At 41.3% G+C, this 25,739-nt stretch overlaps 2 protein-coding genes across 3 annotated transcripts in view; one reads left to right on the plus strand and one right to left on the minus strand.

Annotated features, from left to right (window-relative positions):
* LOC101921460 (uncharacterized oxidoreductase ZK1290.5-like) overlaps positions 1 to 1,062 on the minus strand; it is a gene marked incomplete at its 5' end in the record, with an annotated part of 49,625 nt that extends 48,563 nt beyond the window's left edge. Inside the window, one exon of the mRNA XM_055815529.1 lies at positions 951 to 1,062. Within this exon, the coding sequence (XP_055671504.1) occupies positions 951 to 1,062 (112 nt within the window). The remainder of the gene's footprint in view (positions 1 to 950) is intronic.
* On the plus strand, positions 1,044 to 24,106 carry DPH5 (diphthamide biosynthesis 5). Of its 2 annotated transcripts, none has more exons than XM_055814887.1 (8): positions 1,044 to 1,185; positions 1,343 to 1,507; positions 4,974 to 5,098; positions 8,389 to 8,497; positions 19,545 to 19,665; positions 21,778 to 21,817; positions 22,880 to 22,983; positions 23,858 to 24,106. In XM_055814887.1, exons 2-8 carry the CDS (start codon positions 1,373 to 1,375, stop codon positions 24,079 to 24,081), a joined length of 858 nt encoding a protein of 285 aa, XP_055670862.1. In that variant the 5' UTR covers positions 1,044 to 1,185; positions 1,343 to 1,372; the 3' UTR covers positions 24,082 to 24,106. The 2 variants fall into 2 exon arrangements, with proteins under 2 accessions (XP_055670862.1, XP_055670863.1); XM_055814888.1 differs by lacking the exon at positions 1,044 to 1,185 and adding an exon at positions 1,228 to 1,246.
* The last annotated feature ends 1,633 nt before the right edge of the window (positions 24,107 to 25,739 follow it).

Genomic DNA, 25,739 nt, shown 5'->3' on the forward strand with positions numbered 1-25,739 from the left:
TACCACTCACATTAACTCAGACAACTAACGTGGTCTTTTAAGGACCATTTTTCCTGCCCCCCCCCCCCCCCCCGTTCACATTTAAGAAAACAAATGGTTTAAGAGTTTAATCAATTGCATTGCAGAACTTCACACTGCACAATTGGTAATAAAATAAAATCTGAATTATAAAAAAAGTGAATTTCCCTTTGTATTTTCATATTTTCAGGTAGACTTTTTTTCCCTAAGAACATATTAAAAGTGTCACACATCTTTGTATGAGCAAGAACCAAAAACGCACTTCTGAAACATCAATGTAATGTCAGCAAACCTTGGTTTTCAGTAAGGGAAAAAAAATAATCACACCAGCTTCTGATACGCTGCCAGGGTTTAACAGCATTTAAACATTTAAATTCTTTCAACATACACACAGATCACGTGTTCCTGCTGCCACGATGCACAGGCCTTCTGCCTCGCACTGAGCCAGATTCCTGCCTGGGCTTTTGAGGGCAACAGGTGCAACTGACAAAAAAACCCCCAAAACTTCCAGTAAGACAAATTCCAGCTTAAAAGTCTGCTTTAAAGAAAAGTCTGCTCTAAGGCCCGTAAGAAAATAAAACAAAAAAAAAGCCCCCAAACCCCACTGAACGCTAGCGTGGGGGGAGTGGAGAGATTCCCAGGCAGAAAGGCTTGCCTTGCTGCCGGGCGGCTGGAGGAACCCCACAAAGCCCCACTTACGAGGACCACGAAGGCCCACCCAGCCACAGACAGGCCTTTGGAGGGGCGCCGGCGCTGAGCTAGGCGGGCCCAGCACCCCAGCGGGGAGCTCCGGGCCCGGGCCAGCGGCGGAGCCGAGCCCTGAGGAGCCAGCCCGGCAGCGACACCCACCACCTCACAACGTCGCTCAGGGGGAGGCGTCCCCGGCGCGAAGTTTCGGCCAGGCCCGCCGCCGGCTCCGCCGCGGCACTTACCGAGCCCCAGCACCGGGATACACCGGCCGTTGGCGAGCGGCACCGTGAGACAGCCACTCTCCCCCCCCCCCCCCTGCCGCCGCCGCCGCCGCCGCCGCCGCCGCCGCCGCCATGTTTAACGAGCGCGCTCCCCGCCGCGGGAGACTACAGCTCCCGGCAGCCCCCGCGGCCGCCCAGTGCCGCCAAGCGCGGCGCGGGGGTGGCCGCTGGCGGCGGCGCGGCCGGCGGGAGGCAGGTGGGGCACGGGCCGCCGCGGCGGATGGGCGCGGCGGGGCGGGTGGCAGGAGCGGGGAGAGGTGAGGCGAGGCCAGGCCAGGTCTCGGCGCGGGGGGCAGTCGGTGGTACGGGGAGGGGGTTTCCCCGGCTGACCCCCGTGTCCCTTCCCGCGGTAGGTGGCGGCGGCCCTGGCGGCCTCCCTGAGCATGCTGTACCTGGTCGGGCTGGGCCTGGGCGATGCCAAGGACATCACGGTGAAGGGGCTGGAGGCGGTGAGGCGGTGCCGCAGAGTGTACCTGGAGGCCTACACGTCCCTCCTCACGGTGGGCAAGGAGGCGCTGGTAGGTCCCGCCGCCGCACGGGGCCCCGGCGCTTCGTCCCGGGGGGCAGGGGGTGCCGGGGCTGCGGCCAGCAGCGGCTGCGGGGGGGACCGAGGGTGCGTGGCCTCGGGAACAGCGTGTGCGTGACCCTCACGGGCTGTAATTTATAGGAGAAATCATTTCGCTGCCATGCGAGAAGACTGGAACGAAAATAAAATCTTCCTTCCTACAAGTGTAGACATTAGTTTTCATATCACATTATCACAATGTATGCAGGTCCTGAAATGTTGGAGAATTTGGTTAGAAAAACATATGATCTGTTTACAAACAAAACAAAACAAAACAAAAAAAATAAAAGACGTACCAGAAAAATAACATGTTTTGGAGCCTTGGACCGGTGTATTGGCCTGAGGTATTACGGTGTGCCTGCTGGGAATAACGTGTTTAAGAGTTTAATCAGTCATATTTCAGAGCTTCTCACTGCACAAGTGATAATAAAATAAAACCCAAATTATTAAAAAAAATTAATTTCCCTGTGCATTTTCTTATTTTCAGGCAGATTCTTTCCCTTAAGAGCATACTAATAGTGTCATACATTTTTGTCATATTTGTATGAGCAAGAGCCAAAACCACGCACTTCTGCAACATCAATGTAATGTCAACAAACCTTGGTTTTCAGTAAGGAAAAAAAATAATTCACGCCCCAGACATTTCTGTGTTTCCTTGTGGGCCAAGCTGTCTCGCTATTTTGGGACTTCCAGAACACGCACGGTTCAGCTAGAGATGGGCTGTTGAACAACACTGAGTTAAGCTTTTTCGTTGCCAACACACCTTATGGAAGAAGAAAGTAGTAAAAATGTGCGAATTCCAATTCTGATAGGTTCACTGGTCATAGAAAGATAAAGTTTAATGTTGAAATAATACCAATAAAAGAGCTCATTTACCCACAGAACAGGGGTCTTGCCCCCAAATGAGCTGTCCTGTTTGTGTATTGGATGCTGTATAGCCATAATGGACTTGTATGCATACCTGTATGCACATACAGCACATGAGACACCTAGCTTGTAGGCAGCTTGGTTTCTAGATACAAGCTAGGTTAGAATATTTGGGGCCATCTCTATAGTGTCTGCTGTATTTTGTAATGAAGATCTACTCTGTTTTTCTGGGGTTTTTTTTCAGTATACACAAGCAATTGGAATTGAAAGTAATCCATTCAAAATAAAATGTTATTGTTGTTCTTGGATAGTTGGAAAACTGCAAAATAAAAATGATTACTTGGATATTTTACTTTGCAAAATCTGCAATCAAAATCTTGGTTATTAAAAAAAATATTGATGAATTCCTGGTCAGTTGAAAATAAAATATTGAGTAATAGAAAAATGCTGAATATTTTTGGCATGGTTGTTTTGGGGAGTTTGTTTTGTTTTTTATTGGTTTAAGTCTTTTGGAAACCTTGAAGTCCCAAAGATGAAGTAATTTGAAAAATGATCAATAAAAACAAAGATTCTGTCTTACCTGAAACTGTGAAAGAGAGAATATAGAAATTAATCACCAAGTGTTGATATTACAGTTCAGTTTACATACAAGTGACAGCACTGAATGGTTTTAGTACTCCGAAGGCCAGTCTCTCATAAGCAACACGAACAGTTATGGGAAAGCTCTTGAGATAAAGAACAGATCTTTTCTTGGATTTCTAGAAATCCTCCTGTGTTGATGCTTTTAAAATCAGATCTCAAAATTCAAATGTCATAACCTACGGAGTTTATCTTGTTGGCCTAAAATGTATATTAAAGGCTATTTGATGTCAACCATCTAAATCGGCCCTTAATTTGGTGAAAGAGCTGTGTGGACGCAGTGGCCTCCCAGTGAGTCTACATTTTAGGTTTTGTCAGGAGAGTGCTTTTTATGTAGTCTCTAATTAATGTGCCTTGATTTTCATTGTGGAGCAGTCTCAAAGCATGCAAATAGATTCCATTAGATGAAAAAACTTAATGGTGTACTTCTGGGAATGCAACTGCTTTGCTCTGTGGTGTGCATTCGCTTACAGTACTGGACTAAAGTTGGTCTGGTTCAATGGTAAACCCACCAAAAAGTTATGTAGCATTGTTACTGAGTTCTCAGCACCAAGTGCTTTGCTTTATACATCTGCTGCTGTTGTGCTAATGTGCATCTAGTGTAAGATACCTAATAAAAACAAATGGATTATCAAAATTTGTTGTAGTTTGTCTAGTATGGACCTCAGCAGTACTCCAGGGTGGCTGTCAACTGTTCTGAATCACAGATACAAGATTGGTGTATACATTTATTTGGTCCCCTTTCTATCAAATCTGTACAGCTTGTAGTCTGTTTCGTAAGGAAAATAATATCCTTATTTTACAGAGGTAGAGAACCATCCAAAAATGGTGAGGAAGTCATCTACAGAAAGGGAACTGAACCCAGTAACAGAGGTCCCATATCTAGTACTGTAGCTATGGGATGGATATTTTTATGGAAGCATTACTCCACTTCTGTACAAGTATGATGGTTCTCATGTCAATTCACTGTTCTTTGTAGGCAAAGATGATTCTATCATTGAAGTCACAGGAGAAGTCAGAGGAAAATCTTTCTGGACCGTAACTGACTTAATTGCTTTATCAATTTGTTAATATTTGTAATACCACCCAAACTTTCTGGATACTATTTAGAACAAAACCAGCTTTCTTTGTCTGTGCCCTGGAAAAAAACCCTTTATCTGGTCATATGAAGAGCACATGAAATGTATGTCTCTAAGACCCATGACTTGGAGACAGATAGGTTCAGGATAGTCAGACAACATGTTCTTAGCACTAATAAGTTTTATTACACGTGTGAGATTGATTCTGGAAATAAAGGCATTTAAAACATACAAAGAGACATGATGATTACTGAACTGCTGGAGAACAGTGAAGGATGTGATCATATACATGTATGCCTGTATACATAGTGAAGTATTTCTTACAGAGAACTGAAAATGAAGGATTAATGTGAAATCATTCATTAGATGTGGTATAGTTAGAATGTGCTAAAGAAAAATATCAACTAGGTCGTGGTATAGCTAGTGTCATATTTGTATCTGGTTTGATGTCAGCATTTTAACTCACCTAAGCAGTTAGGCTCAGACTTTTAAGAGGGGATGCTTTACAGCAGGATGACCAGTTACATTAACTGTACCTCTATGCCTAGAGTCCACCCAGGTACCTTCAGTATGCAGGTGTGATTGAGCTATGTTTGGAATAGCTTCTCAACTGCACAGCATAAACCCCAAAGTCCTTATCAGAATAATGTGCTTGACTGATTTCTGTCAACTTGGAGCTGCTTTATGGGAAGCTCAGGTGTTCTTGCAAGGGGAGGCAGGGTTCTGTAAGACGTGTCAGACTGCTGGAAAGTGTCCATTGTCTGCATTCCTGAGAGATACTAAACCACTCCTGAATGTCTTACTTTGGTGTTTTTTATTAATTTCAATTTCTAGGAGGAGTTTTATGGAAAAGAATTGATTTTGGCTGACCGAGAAACAGTGGAACAAGACGCAGATAGCATTTTAAAAGAAGCTGATGTTTGTGATGTCGCATTTCTTGTAGTTGGTGATCCTTTCGGGTAAGACAAAGCAACATTTTAGTTACTGCTATAGTTTGTTCAGTCTCTCTTTTTCAATAGGAAGGAGCCATAGTCCATGACTAATTCTTTATGAAGAAGCTGATTTTCAGACCATAAGCACTTTTTATGTCTTTCTATATTTCGTATTGCATTAAAAATATACATGCAGTTGTCTACAGTTTATATTGCTTTGGAGTTTCCTTGCCCAGCTATCCCTTGTAGATAGGAATGTGGACCCTCCAGGATATATGAATCTTTCATTTAGCAGTCACTTACCATTTCATTCTCCGTGCTAGCTTTTTACAGGTAATATTTTGTTCCATGTTTTATCTGCTAACAGAAGAAATTCTACGATATCTCGTAATTAAGAAATGTGCTATGTTTTGAGGGAGTGTTCTTTTAGTTGCTCTTCATACTTAAAAATTGCAGCTTTTAGGCTCAGGTTTTTTAGAATGAATGCTGATTGATGGTTGTACAGTGCTTCTGCTTTGATATATGCTAGTTTTTAAAATCACTTAGGTCGTTATAGATGTCTTCTCATTTTGGTTTATTAAGCCTTTTGTTTCCACTTTTTATTCCTGCTGAAAAGTATAGTCTTTTTCTATCACCAGAAGGATCTCCTTCTGTCTTTTCAGTCAGGCATCATCAATCTGTAATGTCAAGCCATACAGAAGAGCTTTTAGTCTCCAGCTGGTGATTCAAGATTTATACCACAGTGTTAAGGGGCACAAGAAAAATCAAATCACTGAGTACCCTATTTGTGAGTGAAAAAATAGAGTTTATGAAAAAGAGAAGCAGTGCGCACATCTGTCAAAAGCGGATAATTTATGTAAATACAGGTTGAAGGGAACTGGCAAGAGAATATTGTATTAAAGTATGGGCAGATGATGCTGTATTGCAGAAATATTGTTTATTCTTTCAATGCATGTTAACATTAAAATTAGGATTCATGTAGAGTGTAGAGCCACATCACCTGTGCCCTCATGCTCTGAGTCAGTGATTGATACAACTAAATACACAAGATGAAAAAGAGAAACCTACACATACTGAAATGTAATCAGTACTTGTAAGCACTATCCTGATCTGCCTCAGTTATCATTAGTTTCAGTGTCAAAATACTTCAATTCTGGTTAACATAGTACATCCTTGTAGAAAATGACCCTTTTTTTGGAATATCTCTCTCTAAATGTTTACGTTCCTAGCTCTTAATATTACAGCTAGAACTGCTTCTGTGCCCACATAGAGCCCTAAGGATTTAGGGGTTTATGAGGTTCCTAGGAAAGAGTGCTAAATGTTTTTGTCCTAAGAGAAGCCATATGGGAGGAGGATAGAAGCCATGTGACTGTAGCTGATCATAGGGTTCCAAGTAATCTGCAGGTAAGAAGAGTACTTGGCAGCCCTAGGAAATCTCAGGTGTTGGTGGTTAATGGCTGAAGTGATAAAACAAGCTGTGCCCCTGTCATTCTTCTCACTTGTTCATGGTAAGTTTTTATCTGCGTATGTGGTAACGGCTATGGAGGTACTAGCAGGGACCTGGCAATTTTAGTAGTATACTGGAAAGCCCACCTTCATCTAGCCTGGTCCTGTCATTCATCTTATTACTACTCATAAAACTTAAAAAGCTGTATTAGTGTCAGAAAATGATAGTATAGCTGTTGGTGCAGAGGGCTGCCTCTGTGAAGGCTTTGCTGGTATTAGCCGAGTGCTCTTGAGGGCACTTTTGCTTTTAGTTACAGTCATTATGGACAGATCTACTGGGAGAAAATACTGGCTGGAGCAAATTTCAGTGAATAAAGCCAGCTGATCCCTTGGTCGGTATTAGCATAACCACAAAATCCTCCAGTGCTTCTTGTCCTATGTATGTGAAGGGAATAAAACTAGTCCCCTCTTAGTGCAGGCATTCTTAAATCCCCTTTGCTTATGGAACTCAGGAGCATAGTTTGTTTACTAACCAAAGTGTAGTTTTAGATCACTTCACTGCATTCTTCTAGGTCTGGGAGCCTGTTTGTAGCAGGGTCTCTCATTTCCCAAATTCAGATCCCGCCATTTCTTTTCCCTCCAGTGAAATTAATTTCCTTTTAAAATGATTGATCTTCACAGCCTTGCCAGCAGCTGCCACATTTGCGCCCCAGTCTGAAGCACCTGATCTGCTGATGGGTGCTAGTCAGACGTGCAGCATCAAAAATATCAGACTGAAAATCCGGGGAATTTTGTTAGGGTTACTGAACCAGGCCAGGGTAAAGCAGTCTTCCTATTTAATTATTCTTATTGGCATATGCTATTTCTTTCTTTGCTTCCTTCTTTGGAATGGCCACGCTGAAATGTGTGGTACATCTTGGGAATGTACCCAACGGCTAAGGCCGTTGTTCTGGTTTGATAAATTTAGGTAAGGGGTAGGTGCATTTTTGGATTTCACATGGAAAATGGGAGTGCCTAGCATGTATGTAAGCATACATACAAGCAAGATACATATGTAAACATGGTTGCAGTTTAGAGATTTGTTGGATCTGTATATACTTACCATTTTAGGACTCTAATCCCAATTGCATTAATCACAAGCCCAGTAATTTTTGCACCAGTCACTGCAAGGTGTGTATTGACGATTAGGCCTGGAGCCAAATTTAGCTCACTTCTAACCTTAACTAGAATTTTCTTAATTATTTCAGAATAAATTTGATCACTTTAACTTAGGCATTGTTAATATAAGTGATTTGTCTTAAATATTATAAAAATTGATTTAGTCAAAGGATGTTTTTTCTAAGGACTGCATGCAGTTTACCTCAGTCTGGTCAGAGTTCTTGTTCGAGTGTGTTGCTTTCCTGGCATGCACTGGTGCCAATGGGAAAAGGCCTGGCTGTGCAGCAAGTGAGGAAATACTGGAGTTTTGTTGAAGTCTATGCCAAATGGAGTTGGCCTTTACAGTTAACAGATGTCCAGCAGACACCTGCAGAAGGCAAAGGATATATGGAACTTTCCCTTTCAAGTACTTGCTAATGCTACTTTAAAAAGTAACAATAGTATTGGTGCTACAGTTTTAATTATGCCAGAGAGCTGCAAAGAACTGAAACGTACTGAGGATGCCTGTATTTTCAGCTAGGGAAGATGACATGTGGAAGCCTTATTGGAGTTTTTACTCTCCTGTAACAATTAGTCAAGTTATTGGTGCCCTCTTGGCACCTCTGCATTGCCTGAGTTTTGAAGGGTTTAATTTTACTTTCAGAACAAACTATAATGCTAGTAATACTAGGCCACTTTATCTTTCCAATATTTTAATGCCTTTCTTTTCTTAGGGCCACAACGCATAGCGATTTAGTACTACGTGCAGTAAAACTGGGGATTCCATACAAGATCATTCATAATGCTTCAATAATGAATGCAGTGGGCTGCTGTGGTTTACAGGTAACATTTTTGTATGTATGCTATTCCACAACTGCTAAACTTGGAATTGGTGAGCTCTTCTACTGCTATGGCAGAGCGTGTCGCAATCTAAAGTCTGAAGATCTGTAGCAACTGTATGCTTCTGTTGTCAGAATTTGTTAACACTTCCTTTTCAGCATGCTACACATCAGCAAAAGTCCCTTTTGATGAGAGCACGTGAAAATGAACAGCAACACTTCTATTCTTCTCTGCTTTCTAACTTCCTTCTGCCCCAGGAAAATTTTAAGTTACTCTACAGATAAAGCCTTGCTCACGTTGGCTTCCTTCTACTACCGATGGTCACTTGATAACTTTATTCTTAAATTAGGTTGTTATTCTGTGGAAAAATGTGCTAGTCTTGTCCTAAAAGGAATACATGCACAAGCCTGTCTATATGCCCAACTCAGATCATAACTAATTCCAAAATCTTGTATATGATGCATTCTTTCTGTTCAAGGTTGACCTGTCTTCACTTTCTGGCCATCTGCCAAGAGAGGAGGGATTTTAGCCAAGGACTAGAACAACAAATTACAGTTTTTGTGCTTCTTGAATGACTAAACTAGAAAATGTCTAGCGTCCCCCAAGAAAATACTTCACTACTTCCTTTTACACATACATAGGTCCATTATTTTCCTGCATGAAAAATGTTATGGCAGTGTATGTATCATAACTAATCGCAGAGGAATTAGTTGAAGCTTCCCCTCACTTGTTTTCACTAATTACTTTAACACAGAACCTGCCCTCTCAAGGTTCAGAGTGGTTCCCTGTGTATGGGAACCCCTAAACCAAGCTCCCGCTTTATCAAAGTGGAAAGGAAGCACAGGAATGTAACTGTACTACAGACAAGACTTGGGGGTTTGAACAGCAAGTTTTCATCACTGAAGAGGTAGCATTCCTTCCTAGCTTTGTATAAAATAACACTTTCTTTTTCATTTTCAGCAAACAACTAACTGACACCCTCAAATTTACACTGACAAACTCCAGTAGCCTTATATCAATGCTGCCCAGCAGCAGAAAATCTGTTGCAATAAGTTGAGTATTATCTCTGTCTTTAATCACATTTAAATGGTTAGAAATGTGAGAGCCCTGTCAGCTGGCAGTTCAGCAACACTGCATTGACAACTGCTCTGAGATGTGAATGCTAATGCTAAAGGGAATGCAGTAGAGGATTCACATTCTTTATAATTATTCCCATGAGCACTTTCTTAGTGATAACCTGCCTATTGCTGTGAGACCTGGGACCAGTGCTGGTTAACATCTTTGTCAGCAACAAGGACAGGAGGATCAAGCACGCCCTCAGCAAGTTTGCCGACACCACCAAGCTGAGTGGTGCGGTCGACACGCTGGAGGGCAGGGATGCCACCCAGAGGGACCCTGGCAGCCTCGAGAGGTGGGTCTGTGCGAACCTCCTGATGTTCAACAAGGCCAAGCGCAGGGTCCTGCACCTGGGTCGGGGCAACCCCCGGTGTCCGTACAGGCTGGGCAGGGAATGGGCTGAGAGCAGCCCTGAGGAGAAAGACGTGGGGGTGGTGGTTGATGAGAAGCAAAAGATGACTCAGCAATGTGTGCTTGCAGACCAGAAAGCCAACCGTGCCCTGGGCTGCATCAAAACCAGCATGACCAGAGGCGGATGGAGGTGATTCTCCCCCTCTGCTCTCGTGAGCCCCCGCCTGCAGTGCTGTGTTCAGCTCTGGGGCCCCCACATAAGAACGACATGTACCTGTTGCAATGAGTCCAGAGAAGGCCACAAAGGTGATCAGAGGGCTGAGCACCTCTGCTACGAAGACAGGCTGAGAGGGCTGCAGTTCTTCAGCCTGGAGAATAGAAAGCTCTGGGGAGACCTTGTAGCTGCCTTCCAGTACCTAAAGGGGCCCTACAAGAAAGCTGGAGAGGGACTTTTTACAAGGGCGTGTAGCGACAGCACAAGGGGTAATGGCTTTAAACTGAAAGAGGGTAGATTTAGATTAGATATTAGGAAGAAATTCTTGACTGTGAGGGTGATGAGGCACTGGAACAGGTTGCCCCGAGAAGCTGTGGATGCCCCATCCCTGGCAGTGCTCAAGGCCAGGCTGGATGGGCTTTGAGCAACCTGGTGTACTTGAAGGTGCCCCAGCCCATGGCAGGGGGCTTGGAACTAGATGATCTTTAAGGTCCCTTCCAACCCGAACCATTCTATGACACTAAAATTATCTTTTAGGAAGGAAGTAGGCTCCTTGTTGTATAAAATCTACATGTGCAGCAGACAGATGGCAGCTGTCGCATGACTGCACTTATTGGGGTGGGTAATGCCGGAGTCGAGGCTGGGGCTCACCCTTTCCCCTTTTGGCTTCACAGTGGCACAAAGTTTGCTTCTGCTCTCAAGCTGTTGACAAGTAGTTTCTGCTACCCGCTATCTTTTTACTGTTCTTTTACGTTCATTAGGAAGGAAGATGCAAGGCTCTTGTTCCCAAAGAGAATAGATGACTAAGTTTTCTGAAAGTTCGCTTCCCCCACAACTCCAGCTAGGCATAGGAAGGAGTATAGAGCTTCTGGGTTATTTGAAAAAGAGAGCAGAAAACTAACGGAATATATTTCGAACAGTTTGTAAGGTTTTTCACATATGCAGAGTTTTGGAGATTAGTTTACTATTTATTTCCTTATCCCATGCTGAAGGGAACAGACCGTGAAGGAAATGTGATGTTATTCACTCTGGCATTAGTCCCCTTTTCCCTTCTGGCTTGGGAGGGGCTGCCTTCTCATAAGTCAACATTCCTGTTGTTGTATAAAGCATTTTAGGAAATAGTGATCATATTGTATTACCGGACAGACTATAACCAGCTGTATGTTTAACTCTTCATTGCTCCTTACAGGCATAAACAGCAAGTGAGGGGTATGCTACAAAAAAGCAGTCTGTGATTTTATTAGAGTTGTGGTGGAAGTTTATAATTTCTTTCCACAGTCTTTACGTTCATGGCTGTCTCCTGCCATCCATTTAGTTTTGGAGTTATTGTGTTTCAAATGGCAAAGTTGCTGTCAAATATAGCAGGGATTCCTCTTTTGCTTCACCACAGAAAAGGCTTGGCTTTTTTTCTTGTTTTAATCTGATTGTGATACAAAACCTCTTTCTTTCTTACTGGAGAAAAACAGGAAACACCTTTATACGCTGTTCTGAAAGCCATGTGCGTAGTGAGCTGTAACTGCTGATTAGGCCCTCAGTAAAATGCAGCTACAGCCTGGTCTGTGCACAAAAGAACATGCCTTTTGTCATCAGAGTAATGTTTCTGTGCAGCCAACAGTATTCTGGTAGTTGTGCTGTTTTCCCGTACAGTAGTGAGTTACTGAAGTCAGTAGAGCATTCGTGATGCTTTGTCACCTTCAATTCGTAAATATATTTCTTGCCAAATTGTAAAGAAGGGTGAATATCTGTTTTCAAATAGTTGGGGTTTTGGGGGTGGTTTTTTTTTTTTACTGTCTTGCCCATTTAACAGAATCAGTTCAGCTGTTTCGAAGGCTGCACAGGTGAAGATTGTATTTGCACAAAGAACAGGGTTATTTTAGTTTTGAAAATTAAACTTTAATTTCTAGGAAGCTCTCAGAGATTCATACAGAGAGCTATAGCCATTGAAAGCAGGGGATAGTGTAACTTAGCAAAGTACTAGTCTGACTGGGCATAAGGCTCTATGACTTGCTCTGGCTTCGTCTTTTATGCTGTTCTTGCTGTGCTTCACTGTCAGATTCCCCCCGCCCCCCTCCCAAGGCTGAAGATCATCTTTTCCCTCAAATCCAAATGCATATAGCCCCGGGGGAGAAGCCAGGAAAAGTGACTGTGTGTGAGTGCCTCTTAGCACATTCTCTGTAGGTTCACCTCTCTTGGCTGGAGTTTGATATGTAGGTATGTTGATCACTCTGACTCATGTTGTAGTGGGGAACAATGACCTGGTGAAGAAAGTCATGCAGTTTGGTATCAATGCACATTACCAGGGAGTCAGGGACAGGGGACAGAAGTCCCCAGGGGAAGGCCAAAATTCTCAGAGAGCACTTCTAGTAGGTGGTAACCAGTGAGACAGTTCAGCTTTCCTCATCAGCAGCTGCACTGTACTTCTGTAGCTTTGCAAAGCTTAGTATTTTAGGTAAGAGGCTTCCCCGTGTTCTATACCACCGCTCAGCTACCCTGTGAGCGGGACATTGCCTCGGCTCGGTCTGGCTAGGACTCAGCTTTGCAAGTTGGGAACAGAGGGGCAGCCTGGCGCGACTTCCATAGCTTTATCTGTACCCACACCTGGTTTTTCAGAATAGGGCTGATTGCTAAGGCTCTTCGCCCTAGAATAAAGAGGCAGAGAACTCAGGATCTCTGATTTACACCTTTCCCCTTCCTTCCTAATTTGCATGACATCTGGATTAGTTTGGGATGGTCACTAACCAGAGTGGTGCTTTTGGGACAGAGTTCTCTCTTGACCCCGTTCTGGTAATTTGTCTTTGAGGTAGCAGTATGGATGGTCAAACACATGAGGAAGACTGCATCATGCTGACCTGTGATGCACGTGAAGGAATGATGCAACTTCAAATGGTTTGAGATAATGGCATTACAGTAAAAAAAAAAAAGAGGACTGAGAACTAAAGTGCAAAGCTGGATGCCAGCCACTGGATGAAACAAAAGACTAAAATGAGCCACTCATTTACGGGAGAGTGGTCTTGCTAGTTTTGAAAGCATTTACTTTATGTTTTGGTATGGTAGCTAGGAAAAAAACATGTCATGGCAAAGGCCTGCCTTTCTTTTGAGACATACCCACTTTCCACCTGAATAGCTTCAGAACAAACATCTGCATGTCCCCTTGTTTCTTTCAGTGACTCATCTCCATTTTTTTTGTTTGCAGTCCAGTTAATTCTTGTAAGACAATTAAGGTTATAAAACAGTTTTGTCTTTTCATTACTCGCTGATCACTTAAATGCAAAAGCAGTGCTTGCTTTGATATTTTTGAGTCTTTACTGAAGAGGTGAGTACATTTTCAGCGTCAAGTAGAAAAACATTACTTATAGATAAGGAAGCTGAAGGATGCTATCATTACTTGCTGTGCTTACAGTCAAATAGAAAACCTGTAGTAGCTGCAGGAGCGGAACCTTCAAGTCACACCCTCTCTCTGTACCTTAATCTTCAAAAATACTCTTTGTTCTAATAGGAGGGGCTCTATGCAAAGTAGTTTTTTATTCACTGACAGTTAAACCAAATTGTTTTCCATTGCTGTTTAGTTTTTTTGCTTACTACCAGCTTTTGAGCCTTTCAGAAGTTGGCATTTATTCTTAAACCAATTAAAGGTTAAATAATTGCTAGTCACACTGCTACCTTACTCACAACAGCTGTTCCGCTTAGTGCCGTTTGTCACCAGCAAACATGACCCAGAAACATCATTTAATCAGAATAGATTCCTTTTTTTCTCTATTTAGAGACCTTAATTTCAGTTTAGTAACACAAGTGACCAGGGTGGGAAGGACTTATTTGATATTGCTGGGAAGGGTCCTGGGAGGTTTTTAAAGTTAAAGTGACATTACCTTGGAGGGAAAATCGTGTCCTGTTCAAGTTTGCTTGGAGTTTGAGTCTTTTGATAGCTGAATTTTGTTCTGCTTGTGCAGGAGTTACTTCCTAAGTACTGATACAGGAAACAGCCAAGGGAAAAACATGCTCTTCCCTTCAGCTGCTTTTATGTGATTTGCCTCAGCTGCCTCCTGAAGACTGCAATCACGTGTAGTGGGCTTCCCCCAGCCAAACGTCCTTTTCTTCACAGTTCCTTGCTCTCTGGCACATACTAAGGGGACTGGAGGTTTTGGGGACATCTGAGCCAATCTGTTGGTTTGCAGTACAAAAAGGAGTCATAAACCCATGTGTGAATGATAAAAAACTTTCAATTTCATGGGAAGGTTCTCATGAGAGGCATTCAGAGTTGCTAAAGGTCTCTGGTACTAAATAAGATACTGCAAAGGGCTAGAGCTAGGCTTGTGATTGATTCTTATGACCAATTACAAGCAAAAGTGAAATTTGACTGATTCTTGCTGCCTCTTTGTTGATGATTGTCATACTTCCTAAGCTGTTCTTTGGCAACAATATATAATATAAAGAACAGAAGTAGCCCTTTAATCTGACGTATATGGTCTGGAGGGTTGTTAATGGTTATGGAGGATAAGGGGAGAAATCTGACTTGTTAGGTTCCTTTTTTTGAGGATGAGTGTTGCATAGCGTCACATCAAAATTCTTATGACAAGGATAAACAAAACATGTCTTAGCTTTTCTGTGTATGTTCATTGGGATTTATCAAGAGGCAACCTGGGAAAATGCAATGTGCTCTACAGTCTCCACATTCCATTGAGAAACAGCCTTAGGAGAAAAAGCCTCTTGGTGTCTGGCAGTAGGATGTGATCGGACTGTGCAGTATGTTCATTTACGAAACACACCTGTCCTGTGAGAACTTTCTGCAGTGTAACCTGTGACCATCTCAGCGCAGAACATAGCGGGGTAGTGTTTCAGTCATATGGGGTTTACAGGCATTTGCTTGTGTATACAGGTGCCAGGTCTGAAAAATGTAGTAAGACTCCTTTTTACCTTCTTCCCCTGACATGTATCCAGTTCTGAACCTGCTTGGAATTTTAGAAAAGGAGGTAGGCTCATAAGTGAAAGAATTGCTTTGTCACCATTGCAGCTGATACAGCAATAATTCTGGGAAAGATGCTGTAAAAATAAATGTCTGTGTTTTGAAATGTTTACTTCTTGGTTTCTCTGCAGCTGCTGTCCTACTGACCTTTAATATCACTGCACATCTTCTCCTGCTGGCTTTAGTACTTTCTAGAGGGGATGGGGGATCTTCCTTTTTTAATTTCCCTATTTGGTCTGAGCTTGTTCCTCATTTTTATGCCCTATATTTTTGTGGTGATTAGCCACACGAATATTTTGAGTGAAGACTGTTTATCTTGACAGCTTCAGGTGTCTGATGTCATTCAGACTGGCCATTAACGAAGTTGCTCAGTAGTTTCATTGAAATTTCGTGCAGGCTTTCCAAGCTGAGATCATGGTACGGCACTTTTTCTGTCCGAGTTTATTCTGGCCTCTCAATCAGCAATCAATTCTGCTTATATAAACAACAAGTAAAATAAGAAATATCATTAACCGAAGGGTTAACAATTTTAACTGAAAACAGACACCTCAGTACCAAAAGTTGTCAGATGTTCTTTCACATTATGTGTGTAAATAAAATAGGAAGATATAGCTTGTTCTGAAGTGATGAAAGTGTGAGTTGAAGAACAGCTTTCTGCAGTATTTTGAGAGAGGCAGAAAACTCCACCAGACAGAGCATAGCCTGGGAGTGGAGAGTGCGGCTTCCTTTCCTGACTTCAGCTATTGCATTGCAAAATTTAAGTGCACAAAGCTTTGCTTAAGCCAATTACTACTGGGGGGTGGGGTGTGTGGGGGTGTATTTCCAAAGACTGAGGTCTTTCAAAATGACCTTTTGAAATTGTTCTGTGAAGTTTTTGAGCATTAGGGGAGAAGGTAAGAAGGTCAGTTTGCAAGCTGAGAGCACGAAATGTCTGTCCAACCATTTCAGTGAGCCCCTTTGAAATTCTGGCACTTTTGTGCCTGAGCAGAATGTAGGCACTCTTACAAATCTGATGATTAGTGCAAGTGTGATGCTTGAGATGTTTTAGCTTGTACAGAGCAGATCTTGCCCACTCCTAAACCCCAGCTGCTTAATGTAGAGTGCAGCACACAGAAGTCCACTGTGAAACTCCATTTGCTGTTGCCTGCCTTTAAAGCTGTGCCAGCAACCATACAGCATGCTTGTTTCACTGAAAATATACAGAGCTCTTCATTGTCTTACTAAACTTATTCTTAACCGTCTCAAAGCATGACATTAATCCTCAGTTTTGTTGTAGTAACACCTTGGTTAACAAACGTGTCACAGTCTTACTCCAATGACAAGCATGATTTCTGGAATTCTGGGGCCCTGTTCAGTCTTTTATGGCTGGTGGAAAGAATATTTTTTAAATCTAAGTGCATTCCGTCTCTAGTGGTCCTGCTGTCCTCTGTAGCTGCTGAATCCTTAGGGTAGTAGTGGATTTTTTGGTATTTACTGCTCTCTGCAGCAAGTATCTTAAAAGTGATACTTCAGGCAGGATTTCAAGAGGTAGAAATTAGAATGCAGCACAGGGATCTGTATTAGGAACACACTGAATCTACATGAGGTACAAAGGGAGAGTTAAAAGCGTAAGTTCTGATACAGTTCTGTGTTGCTTCTTTAATGCAGACTTGCACAGGTGGAAGAGCAGTGCTTACGTTTCTATGAATGCCACATGTCTGCAGACATGAAATTCTGGATAAGAAAGAAATATTTGTGTCTGTGGAAGTGCTTGTAAGGAAATAGATTACAAGTAGTCGTGCAAAATAGGGGTATCCATTTATTGCTTTAGTTCCATAGCATTCATAGGTTGTTGGTGTACCAGAAAGTTTCCAAAGTAGTATTTTCCCCTCTTTCACTTATAGTAAAAATACGTATGCATTAATGCTAGGAAATCTATTCTTTAGCAGTTTAGTTGGTAGAAGGGTGTAAGTTGTAAACGCATTTCTAGGCGGTAATAAAATATAACCCATTCCATCTTGTTGGTGTAAAAGTTACTTCTGTGCTGTCCAGGTGCTGTGAAAACAAGCGTATTTCTGTGAGACTCTTAAGTACAGTTTTCTAGGATATCAATACTTTGTGGAGATATTCTGAAGTTATTTCTACTGAATAGACAGGCCATTTCTCACAAAAATGTTTTATTCTTTTTTGACATTCAGACTTCAGTTTTAATGCAAAACCTGGTAAACAAAGGACAGATTCAGTGAATCTGACTGGCAGTGCTTGCACAAAAAGGGTAACTTGCCAAACTTCTTGTTGGCAAAGATGATGGAGAATTGTTGTAATGATCAATAGAAACGAGAAAAATAATGATCAGAACAAGTGCTGTAGGGTATACAGTTGAATGCCCAACTTGTTTTTAATATGTGGCATAATGGTTTAAAATATCAGATTCCCAACAAAACCCTTATCGGATAGTGACGTTTTGCCCATTTGTGCATATTGTTTTCTTTGCTAAAAGGCAGAGGTGGAAGTTTCTCTCTTTCAGGGTATCCAAATGCCAAAGGGACTGGGATAAGATTTGAAGTTAATTGTGGCCACTTTCTGCACTGAGTGAGGACTGCTGCTTTTTGGGAATGACTGCAGTGGCTTTCAGGTAGAAGGTGGTAAGCTGGTCAGTTAGGTTGGTACTGCATTTGTTGATGACTGAAGATATACTACCAGTGAGAGTAAAGGTTAACTTGCTCCTAGATGCTCTCACAGTGAAGGGCAGAAAGAAAAACTCCTTATTCTAACAGGTTTTGTTCATATTTGGTACAAAATGGAAAGAGTTCTAGCTTGCCACATGAAAAATTGGTAAAACATAGCTTGCTTTGTTTCTTTGTCTAGAGCACAGCCTTGAAATAGTTAACAAGTTACATCAGGAGCACTGCACTTGGTTCAACCTATATTTAGTTTACTGGAAGAACCTTTAGGTTGTGAAATATATGCGGTGTGTTCTTGTCCTTGTGCTAGAATGAAATATGTAAAGAGGAAATGTTTTCAGTAATATTCCAGGAATCTTTGAATAAACACTCTTCCTATCAGCATGAATGGTTAAAATTTGAGTTTTTGATCCCTTGAAAACAAACATGTTTCTGCTTTGATTCAAATTCTGCTTTGCCAGCATAAAGGAGTTACAACCACAGCCTAGTGCTGCAGTAAAGTAACTGTACAGGGGAATCCCCAGATGTGAAGGAGCTGCCAGAGCTGCTTCTACATAGGGTCCTCTTCTCTGCTGACAGCACTCACAGTGCCTCCTGTAGTGGGCTTGGAAAAGCAGTTTTTCCTTCCAGGTTTCCAGAGAAAGTGGGGAGGTTAGTTCACATAGCCCTTGTTTCTCTGGTGGGCTTGAGCAGGCAGAATCTTGGCAAGTTGTAAAACCCGCCTGGGATGGCCCCATTCCAGAGCTGAACTGACCAAAATTGATGTGTGGTTTTGCCCTTTTTCAGGTTGGTTACAGAAACTTCCAAGCCACATGCTGCCTTAGGTTACAGACAGCTTTTGCTTTTGCATCACTGGAAATGATTGGCAAGACTATCGCTTCAAATGCCTTCACCGAGATGAGGGACTTGCAGTAATAAATAGTGTTAAGGTTGAGAATAAGATCAGTGAGTATGTTTGACATAGAATCTGCTAGCAGTATTATATGGGCATAAAAAATGTTGCACCTCTCTGCTTCATGCACAACCTGTCCCTCTCTTCAGATCCTCACGTCCACTCTGTCTTTAGACTGTAACTTCTTTTGCACGGTACAGCTTTCATCTGCAGGAAAGTGCTGTTTTAATACAAATAGTACTGTATCAGTAGAATCAAAACTTTTTTAAGTATTACGGCATTAGTAGAAGTTGCCTAGCCTTCAGCAAAATAAGAAGTCATAATCTTGGTGCTAATTTTAAAAGGGTTTTGCCTTTAGAAGGGCTTCAGAATTAAGTAACAAAGAATAGAACGTAGATTGAAATTTAGTTAATGTATATTGGAAAGGTGAATGCAGAGACAGGTAAAAACTTTACAGGTAGTTTATTAGGTGTTCTTTAATGTGCTTTACTATTTGGAGAATAAAAGAACAACAGTGCATCTCTATTATGAAGAAGAAAAAAACCAGTTCACTAATTACAGATGTTGTTAAAAAGAAAGGAGGGAATGCAAAGGAATGCACTAAAACTAGTCACAAGATAGAGAAGTACAGGTCAGCTTTTTTTAGAAGAAAGCATTTTTAATGCAGTGTTTTGTTATGTATCGATGAAAGAGCAAACTTAAGCATCTTATAGGAGAGTACTTTCCTGTGGTATGAAACTTCTAGGCTCAGAATTTTTCAGTGTTGCCAGTTGGTCACGATTTTCATCGCGCTGTATTGCACCCTCTATTTTCTTATTGTGTCTCTGTGTTCCTGCATTTGCTTTGTTTTACAGTTGTACAATTTTGGAGAGACAGTTTCTATAGTTTTCTGGACGGATACATGGAAGCCAGAAAGCTTTTTTGACAAGATCCAGAAGAACAGGCAGAATGGAATGCACACACTGTGCTTACTTGGTAAGCAGCAGCTACCCTGGTTCCTTAGCTACCATCTTCCGCAGCAGCCAGGGACAATAGTGATAGCCTTGAGATGCAGTCTGTGAGTAAACAAATGTTCTTAGCTAAACTGTACCTTTGAAAATATACCAAAAATGGGAATGTTAGTGTATGTGTACTTCGAGTCAGTTCAGCCATTGTTCATGCTACAGTGGCCAGGAATTTCTTAATTACTCTTCAGAAAATCTGCAAGAAATGATGCCTTGGTGGAAGTCAAATAGGACCAGGAGGCCCGCGTTTGCTCTGAAGATCACTGTGATTTTAAGCTAGGTCTAGCTCAGGATCCAAATCAGATTGCAGGGACTAGCAGCTATGTTCTATTGACTTAATTAGGTTAGAGCTGCACACATTTGACTTCCTGGGGAGCTAAATTTTACGTTTAACCACATTTCTATTTTGTAAGGTGGTAGTCTTTTTCCTAAATTATCTTCTCTAAGGACGTTTTGGGAAAAGGTGATTGTCACGTAAGAAGCTTCAATGCTATAAAAAATCCTTGCTTATGATGGAGCTGAAACAGAATACTGCTCCCCATGGCGCTGTCTGATCTTTATCCTACCCAACCATCCTCGGCTGAAAGCCACTTTCTGAGTAACTCGACTCATCTAGGTAACTTCTCAAAGACTATGGAACTGCCTGCATCTAAACTATAAGACACTTGCATATTTGTATATATACTTACTTACCTTTCTGTATCATCTTTTAGGCACAGTTGGGATCTCTCAGTGCTAAATATATTAGTATTTTTAGTAAAAACAAGGTCTGTGGTAACTGGAGGGTCCTGAGCAGGAAACAATGTAAATCTGTAAGCATCACTGCACATCAGACTTTCTAGTGCCTTGAAAGCTGTTTGTTTTCAAAACTGGCTAAAAATCAGAATTCTGGTAATTTGTTTTAAAGAAGGATGACTTCACAAGTGTTTTAAACAGGGGTTATTACAACTGTAATATGTTAAAGTATTCTTTAGATATTTTGTATAATCAGTTATATGATCTCCCTTTTTATTATTTTTTATATAGTAGTGAGAGAGTAAAAGTCTTGAAACCATAAAATTGCATTATAGATCTCATGTTTCAGAGACAGCTGTGGTACCTGCAGCTAATTGTGACTCACAGCTGAAAACTTCCAGTTTCCAAATTAATTGTTCCCTTAATACTACTTGATCATTCTGGTCTATGTATTGATCACTTATCCAACTAGACTAGACTACCAGATAAGCAAATGTGACATAAGAAGGTTACTACTGATAAACTTCTGAATTTGAAGTGACTTTACGGACATATAAGCAATTTGGTACACTCTGCACTCATAATCTTGCAGCTTTGCATTTTAAACACCTTCCTTCAGAGTCACTTTGATTTAGGAGTTGATTGTGTAACTTAAGCAATACTGTTTTTAAAATCAAGATTTAAGATGTATCCAGCTTTCACTATGATAATAATTTGGGGGGGATTTGAATACAGACAACGTTCACTTGCCTCTTGGAGAGATTGTGGTCAGTTAGTTTCGTAACGTTGCAGATGTACAGAGTCTTAGCTGACCCCTTCTGTATTTTATTTTTGCCCAAATCCTTGTTATTTCCCATAACAGATTGTTCTAAATTTTGGTTGGAACAGGAAGGAAATGCTAACGAAAGTCAGGTTCCTGCACAGCAGTGAGGTAATAATCACTGTTCATTGGTCAGACTGGTTTACCTTTTGTGACCGCAATGTACTCATGATTTAGGAGTTGTCCCAGTACCCTGATGTGCTTAAACATACTGGTGTTTAGCTATCCTATGGTAAATATGCCTACTATTTGTATACTTAGCAGCATTTTTATTCATTTATATTGCTCTGAAATCTGTGAAACTTGCCCTATCTTTGGGTAAAATCACATGCATAAAATCACACCACTTTGAGACTAATTAACATATGAAACAGTAGAATGTAATCCATGTTCCTTTTTCCTGTAATAGCTCAAGTGTTGTTATAATGTTTGTAGAATCTGCCAATTAAATTAAGCTTTATGTACATAGAAAACTCAACTGGAAAGTTTGTAGGAAACCTGTGTTTTAATATCCATTTTGTTCTACAGATATCAAAGTGAAAGAGCAGTCTCTGGAGAATCTAATGAAGTGAGTCACCGTTTTGAAAATACATAGAAACACACGGTGTATTTCCAAAGGGGTTTTTTGTACAAGGAACAAAGGTTCTTTCCCATAGTCTTAACACTGAACCTACCTGCTTTCTCCTCTTCTACTTCTCTGTGGCCACAGTCTTTGTTTCTTACAAGGAGTCGGCTTCTTTGTTCATTACAAAGGACGTGGCTTTATTTACAGCAACTGAATGAAGTTGCAGCAGAGCATAATCTTAACTGTTTCTGTGAGAAGCATTAAGTCACAATGGGGTAAGCTTTCCGCTTGGCAAATGAAGTGTTGTTTTACTACTGTTCTGTCCTACGCTGCAACAGATTAATAGCTGAAACGGTGTTCCGAATCCATTGGTCCTTACACTGCCTAAAACCAGCGTGAAGTACCGCATACATACCACCATCTTTGAACAGCTAAATAAGCAATATACAGAAAAAGCTCTTAAGTTCCTTTAGCTGTATTCAGAAAAGCTCTTGCCACATCTTATCGTGTCTCTGCAAGCTGTATGTTTTGACAGTGGCAAATCTAAATGGTTACTTTATACGCATGCTGTAACTCTGGTCTAAATTAACATTTGTGAAGCCTCACAGTATCATTGTGGTTTGTTTATTCTGGAGGTTCAAAATAAAATTTGACTGAATCCACAGTTGGCAAAGAAAGCACTTCATTTAAGCATATATTTCTAGTCTGTAATCATCTGTCTGCAGGGCATTTGACAGAAAAACAGTACTTTGCCCTTGAATTTAAGTGAACGCAGCTTTCGGGAGTAGCTGCAGAACCTGCATATTGCTTCCAGCAGCTGAATTTGCTTTTAGGACTCAAATGATCTGCCAGCTGGAGGCCCTGCTGTTTCACAGGTGTGGCAAGAGCACAAAAGGCTTCTGTCTTACTTACAAATTCCACTCTTGTCTAAAAGGCCCAGCCTGAGAGCCGGGCCTGTTTAAGTTCAATTTCCTGGTCTAGAGGTTTCTTGAAATAAACTGCAAGAATGCTAGGAACAATGAAAGGGGTTATACGTGAAATTTCTCTACTTTTCTTTCCCTACAGAGGAAGAAAGATTTATGAGCCACCACGCTACATGAGTGTGAATCAAGCCGCAGAACAGCTTCTTGCCATTATTCAAAACAGGAGGCTCCAAGGAGAAGAACCAGGTACTATCACCACAATGGTTCTGTCTGCTACTACCCCTCTCAATTCACAGTTATTGATGAGCCTCTGAACTCCACTCCTTCGCTCTTAATCTTGGCATTCTCCTGCTCTGCAGTGGACCTGGGCAGCTTTAAATCCTAGTCATGAGATGGATTTGGCAGAGCTTGAACAGAGTATAGTTCAGTGAGCACAGATGAACAAGCACTAGTGGCTCCTGAAGGTTTAGTCAAAGCCTCAGTTTGGTAACCCTGTACTGTTTCCATCCGTCTTTAAATGTGAGCTCTTTGATCCATTAGAGTTGCAGGAGGTGGAAGGATTCTGAGCATTTTAGATCGGTCAAGCTTCAAAAATTTCTGCTAATTTTATTTAGACTGGTCCCACTCTGCTCTGCATGAATACCAGCATGAATCTAGGTTAACCCAGTGATGCAGAACTGTGATTTTGAACTTGCTAGTGAAGAGCAAACTGTGAAGGATGTTTACTGAGACCAGGGCTGAAATCTGTCTATAAAAATGACTCAGTTCTGTCACAGAAAAATTCTAATAGAAATTAATCTGTCTATACTTCTCCTTTTAAAAGTTGAAATGCTGTTAAAATGAAAATCCTTTAATTTTATCCTTTAATGCATCAGAAGCAGGAGTTCCCTCAAAGGGAACACAACTCCAGAATTAATTTCCTATTCTGCTTCTGCTGCCTTCCCGCTTTTGCTTATAAACATCCCTAGGATACAGCTTGGTTTTCTTTGACAACAAGCTTCTTCCTAGGCCACTCCAAGGTTTAAGAAAGCAGTGTTTAGGTTTAAGCATTTTGAGTATTTTTTCCTTTATGATAGGACCATTAGTCAATAAATTAAGCATTTAATCTCCTTTCTTCCAGGAATTACTGAAAACACAGTCTGTGTTGGCCTGGCACGTGTGGGTGCACCGGATCAGAAGATCGCTTCAGGCACACTGTATCAGATGTCCACAGTGGAATTAGGTGGTCCGCTGCATTCTTTGGTTGTTACAGGCACTATGCATCCTCTGGAATTAGAAATGCTTAAGCTTTTTTCTGTAGATAGTTCCAGTTTTGAAAATAATGCATTTCAAAAGACCACTTAAATAAAATGAAGCATTTAAATTTTCATTCCGTCTTTCATGTGAAGATGTTCCTGTGAATATTTAGAGCTTGTCTAAGCGCAGTTAGATTGTACACTACTTCAAAAGACAACATGGTAGGAGCATGGACCAATTTTGGTTTTCAGCTTTGCAGAAACACAGTAGTTCTCTCACCAGTAGAAACCTCAGTCTGCAAAACCTGTTAGGTCTGTGTCCATCTCTGCTACTTGGGAGAGCGAATGCAGACAGGTGAGAACGTTCTGTATGTCTAAACCAAGAAAAACAAGAACTGACCCCTTGGACAGTTGGTGAAACAGAGGGAGAAGCTGCATGGAATTTCTTATTACAGTAGGCTGCAACTTAAAATAGAACTGGATTTCTTCACATGTTAATGCTAGCATTTATGAAGTGCTGCACTCAAACTGCAGCAACCACAATGAACCTCAAGCCAATTCTCAGAAAACAGACTGCAGGAATTCTAACATCAGCTAATGGACGATGGTGGTTGCTATTTCAGCTAGTCCTCACAGTACGTATGAGAACAAAGCAGACCTGTAGGCATACTTTTTTTAAACAGAAGATTTATTGGAAAGAAATTTGATCCCATATCTTTTCAGCAATATAGGATATTTAACATTTTATATAGACCGTATTCAAGTAGAAAAGATTACATTAAAAATTTCTAATATTGCACTTGGGACAAGTCATGGCTAAGCTACTAACATTAGCATTCCAGAACAAAATCATACATAGTCTTCAGAATTTTAGTGAGCTGCCTTGTGTTATCATTAAGATTTCTTTACAGGTATTTTGATATACTGTATTATTCAACTTGAGCTCACTGCTAAGTGTATTTCCTGTAATTTAAAGGTAAAGGCAAGCAATATGCTGAATGCAAGCAATATGCTGTTTGCTACCAGGAAAGATTTTAGCGATTTCTTCATTCACAATATTTCACGCTTCAGCCAAAATACTGTAGCGATTCATTTAACTCTTGTACAAGATCCCAGCATACACATGAAAGACTTCAATGCACATGGGAAGTGAAATACACAACTCCTTTTACACATTATTTCCGCCAAATTACTACATAGGCAGGAACCTTTTGTGGCTCACTGAAACAGACAAGTAGATTAACCAGTATTTGCACACAGTGAGACATGTAGTCTTCACATGCCAGGCACAGCAGAAGCATAACTGGTGTCTTTTCACATTATAGCAGGCTCTGGCCACTGAAGTCCGTCCCAACAGAGACAGTCACGGCAACAAAGCCTGAATGGGGGAGAAACCCAAAAGGGACTCCCGGCAAGATGCAGATAGGGATTTTTATAGAAGTGTAAAAGAGGAATTAACCATAAGTGCTATGGGGATCAGAGACATGGATTATTAAAATAAAAAGAAAGAAAATCCCTCTATCCTTATGCCAAAACATGCTTAAAATGGGTGGTAATCTGACAGCTGCTGGGGAAAACAGGACAGCGCTTAACGAGTAACTACAGCTGTTGCTCTGACTTGGTATTTAAAGATCTTGTTACATGAGTAGTGATTAGGATTTGCATATTACAGATGCACGGAGGTTTCTGCAACTGAAATCTGCACTGTGAGAAAAAAGCCACGAACTTCACCATCTCGCTGCGCAGGGCATGCAAAGGGTGGAAAAC

This window comes from Falco peregrinus, chromosome 10 (genome assembly GCF_023634155.1).
Source record: "Falco peregrinus isolate bFalPer1 chromosome 10, bFalPer1.pri, whole genome shotgun sequence".
NCBI lineage: Eukaryota > Metazoa > Chordata > Aves > Falconiformes > Falconidae > Falco > Falco peregrinus.

Bases quoted from the DNA above. Each gene is read 5' to 3' on its own strand.
- DPH5 (XM_055814887.1), top strand. From the start codon at position 1,373: ATGCTGTACCTGGTCGGGCTGGGCCTGGGCGATGCCAAGGACATCACG. The intron at 21,818-22,879 runs GTGAGTCACCGT...CTTTCCCTACAG, and splicing joins TCTCTGGAGAATCTAATGAA to AGGAAGAAAGATTTATGAGC. The intron at 22,984-23,857 runs GTACTATCACCA...CCTTTCTTCCAG, and splicing joins GCTCCAAGGAGAAGAACCAG to GAATTACTGAAAACACAGTC.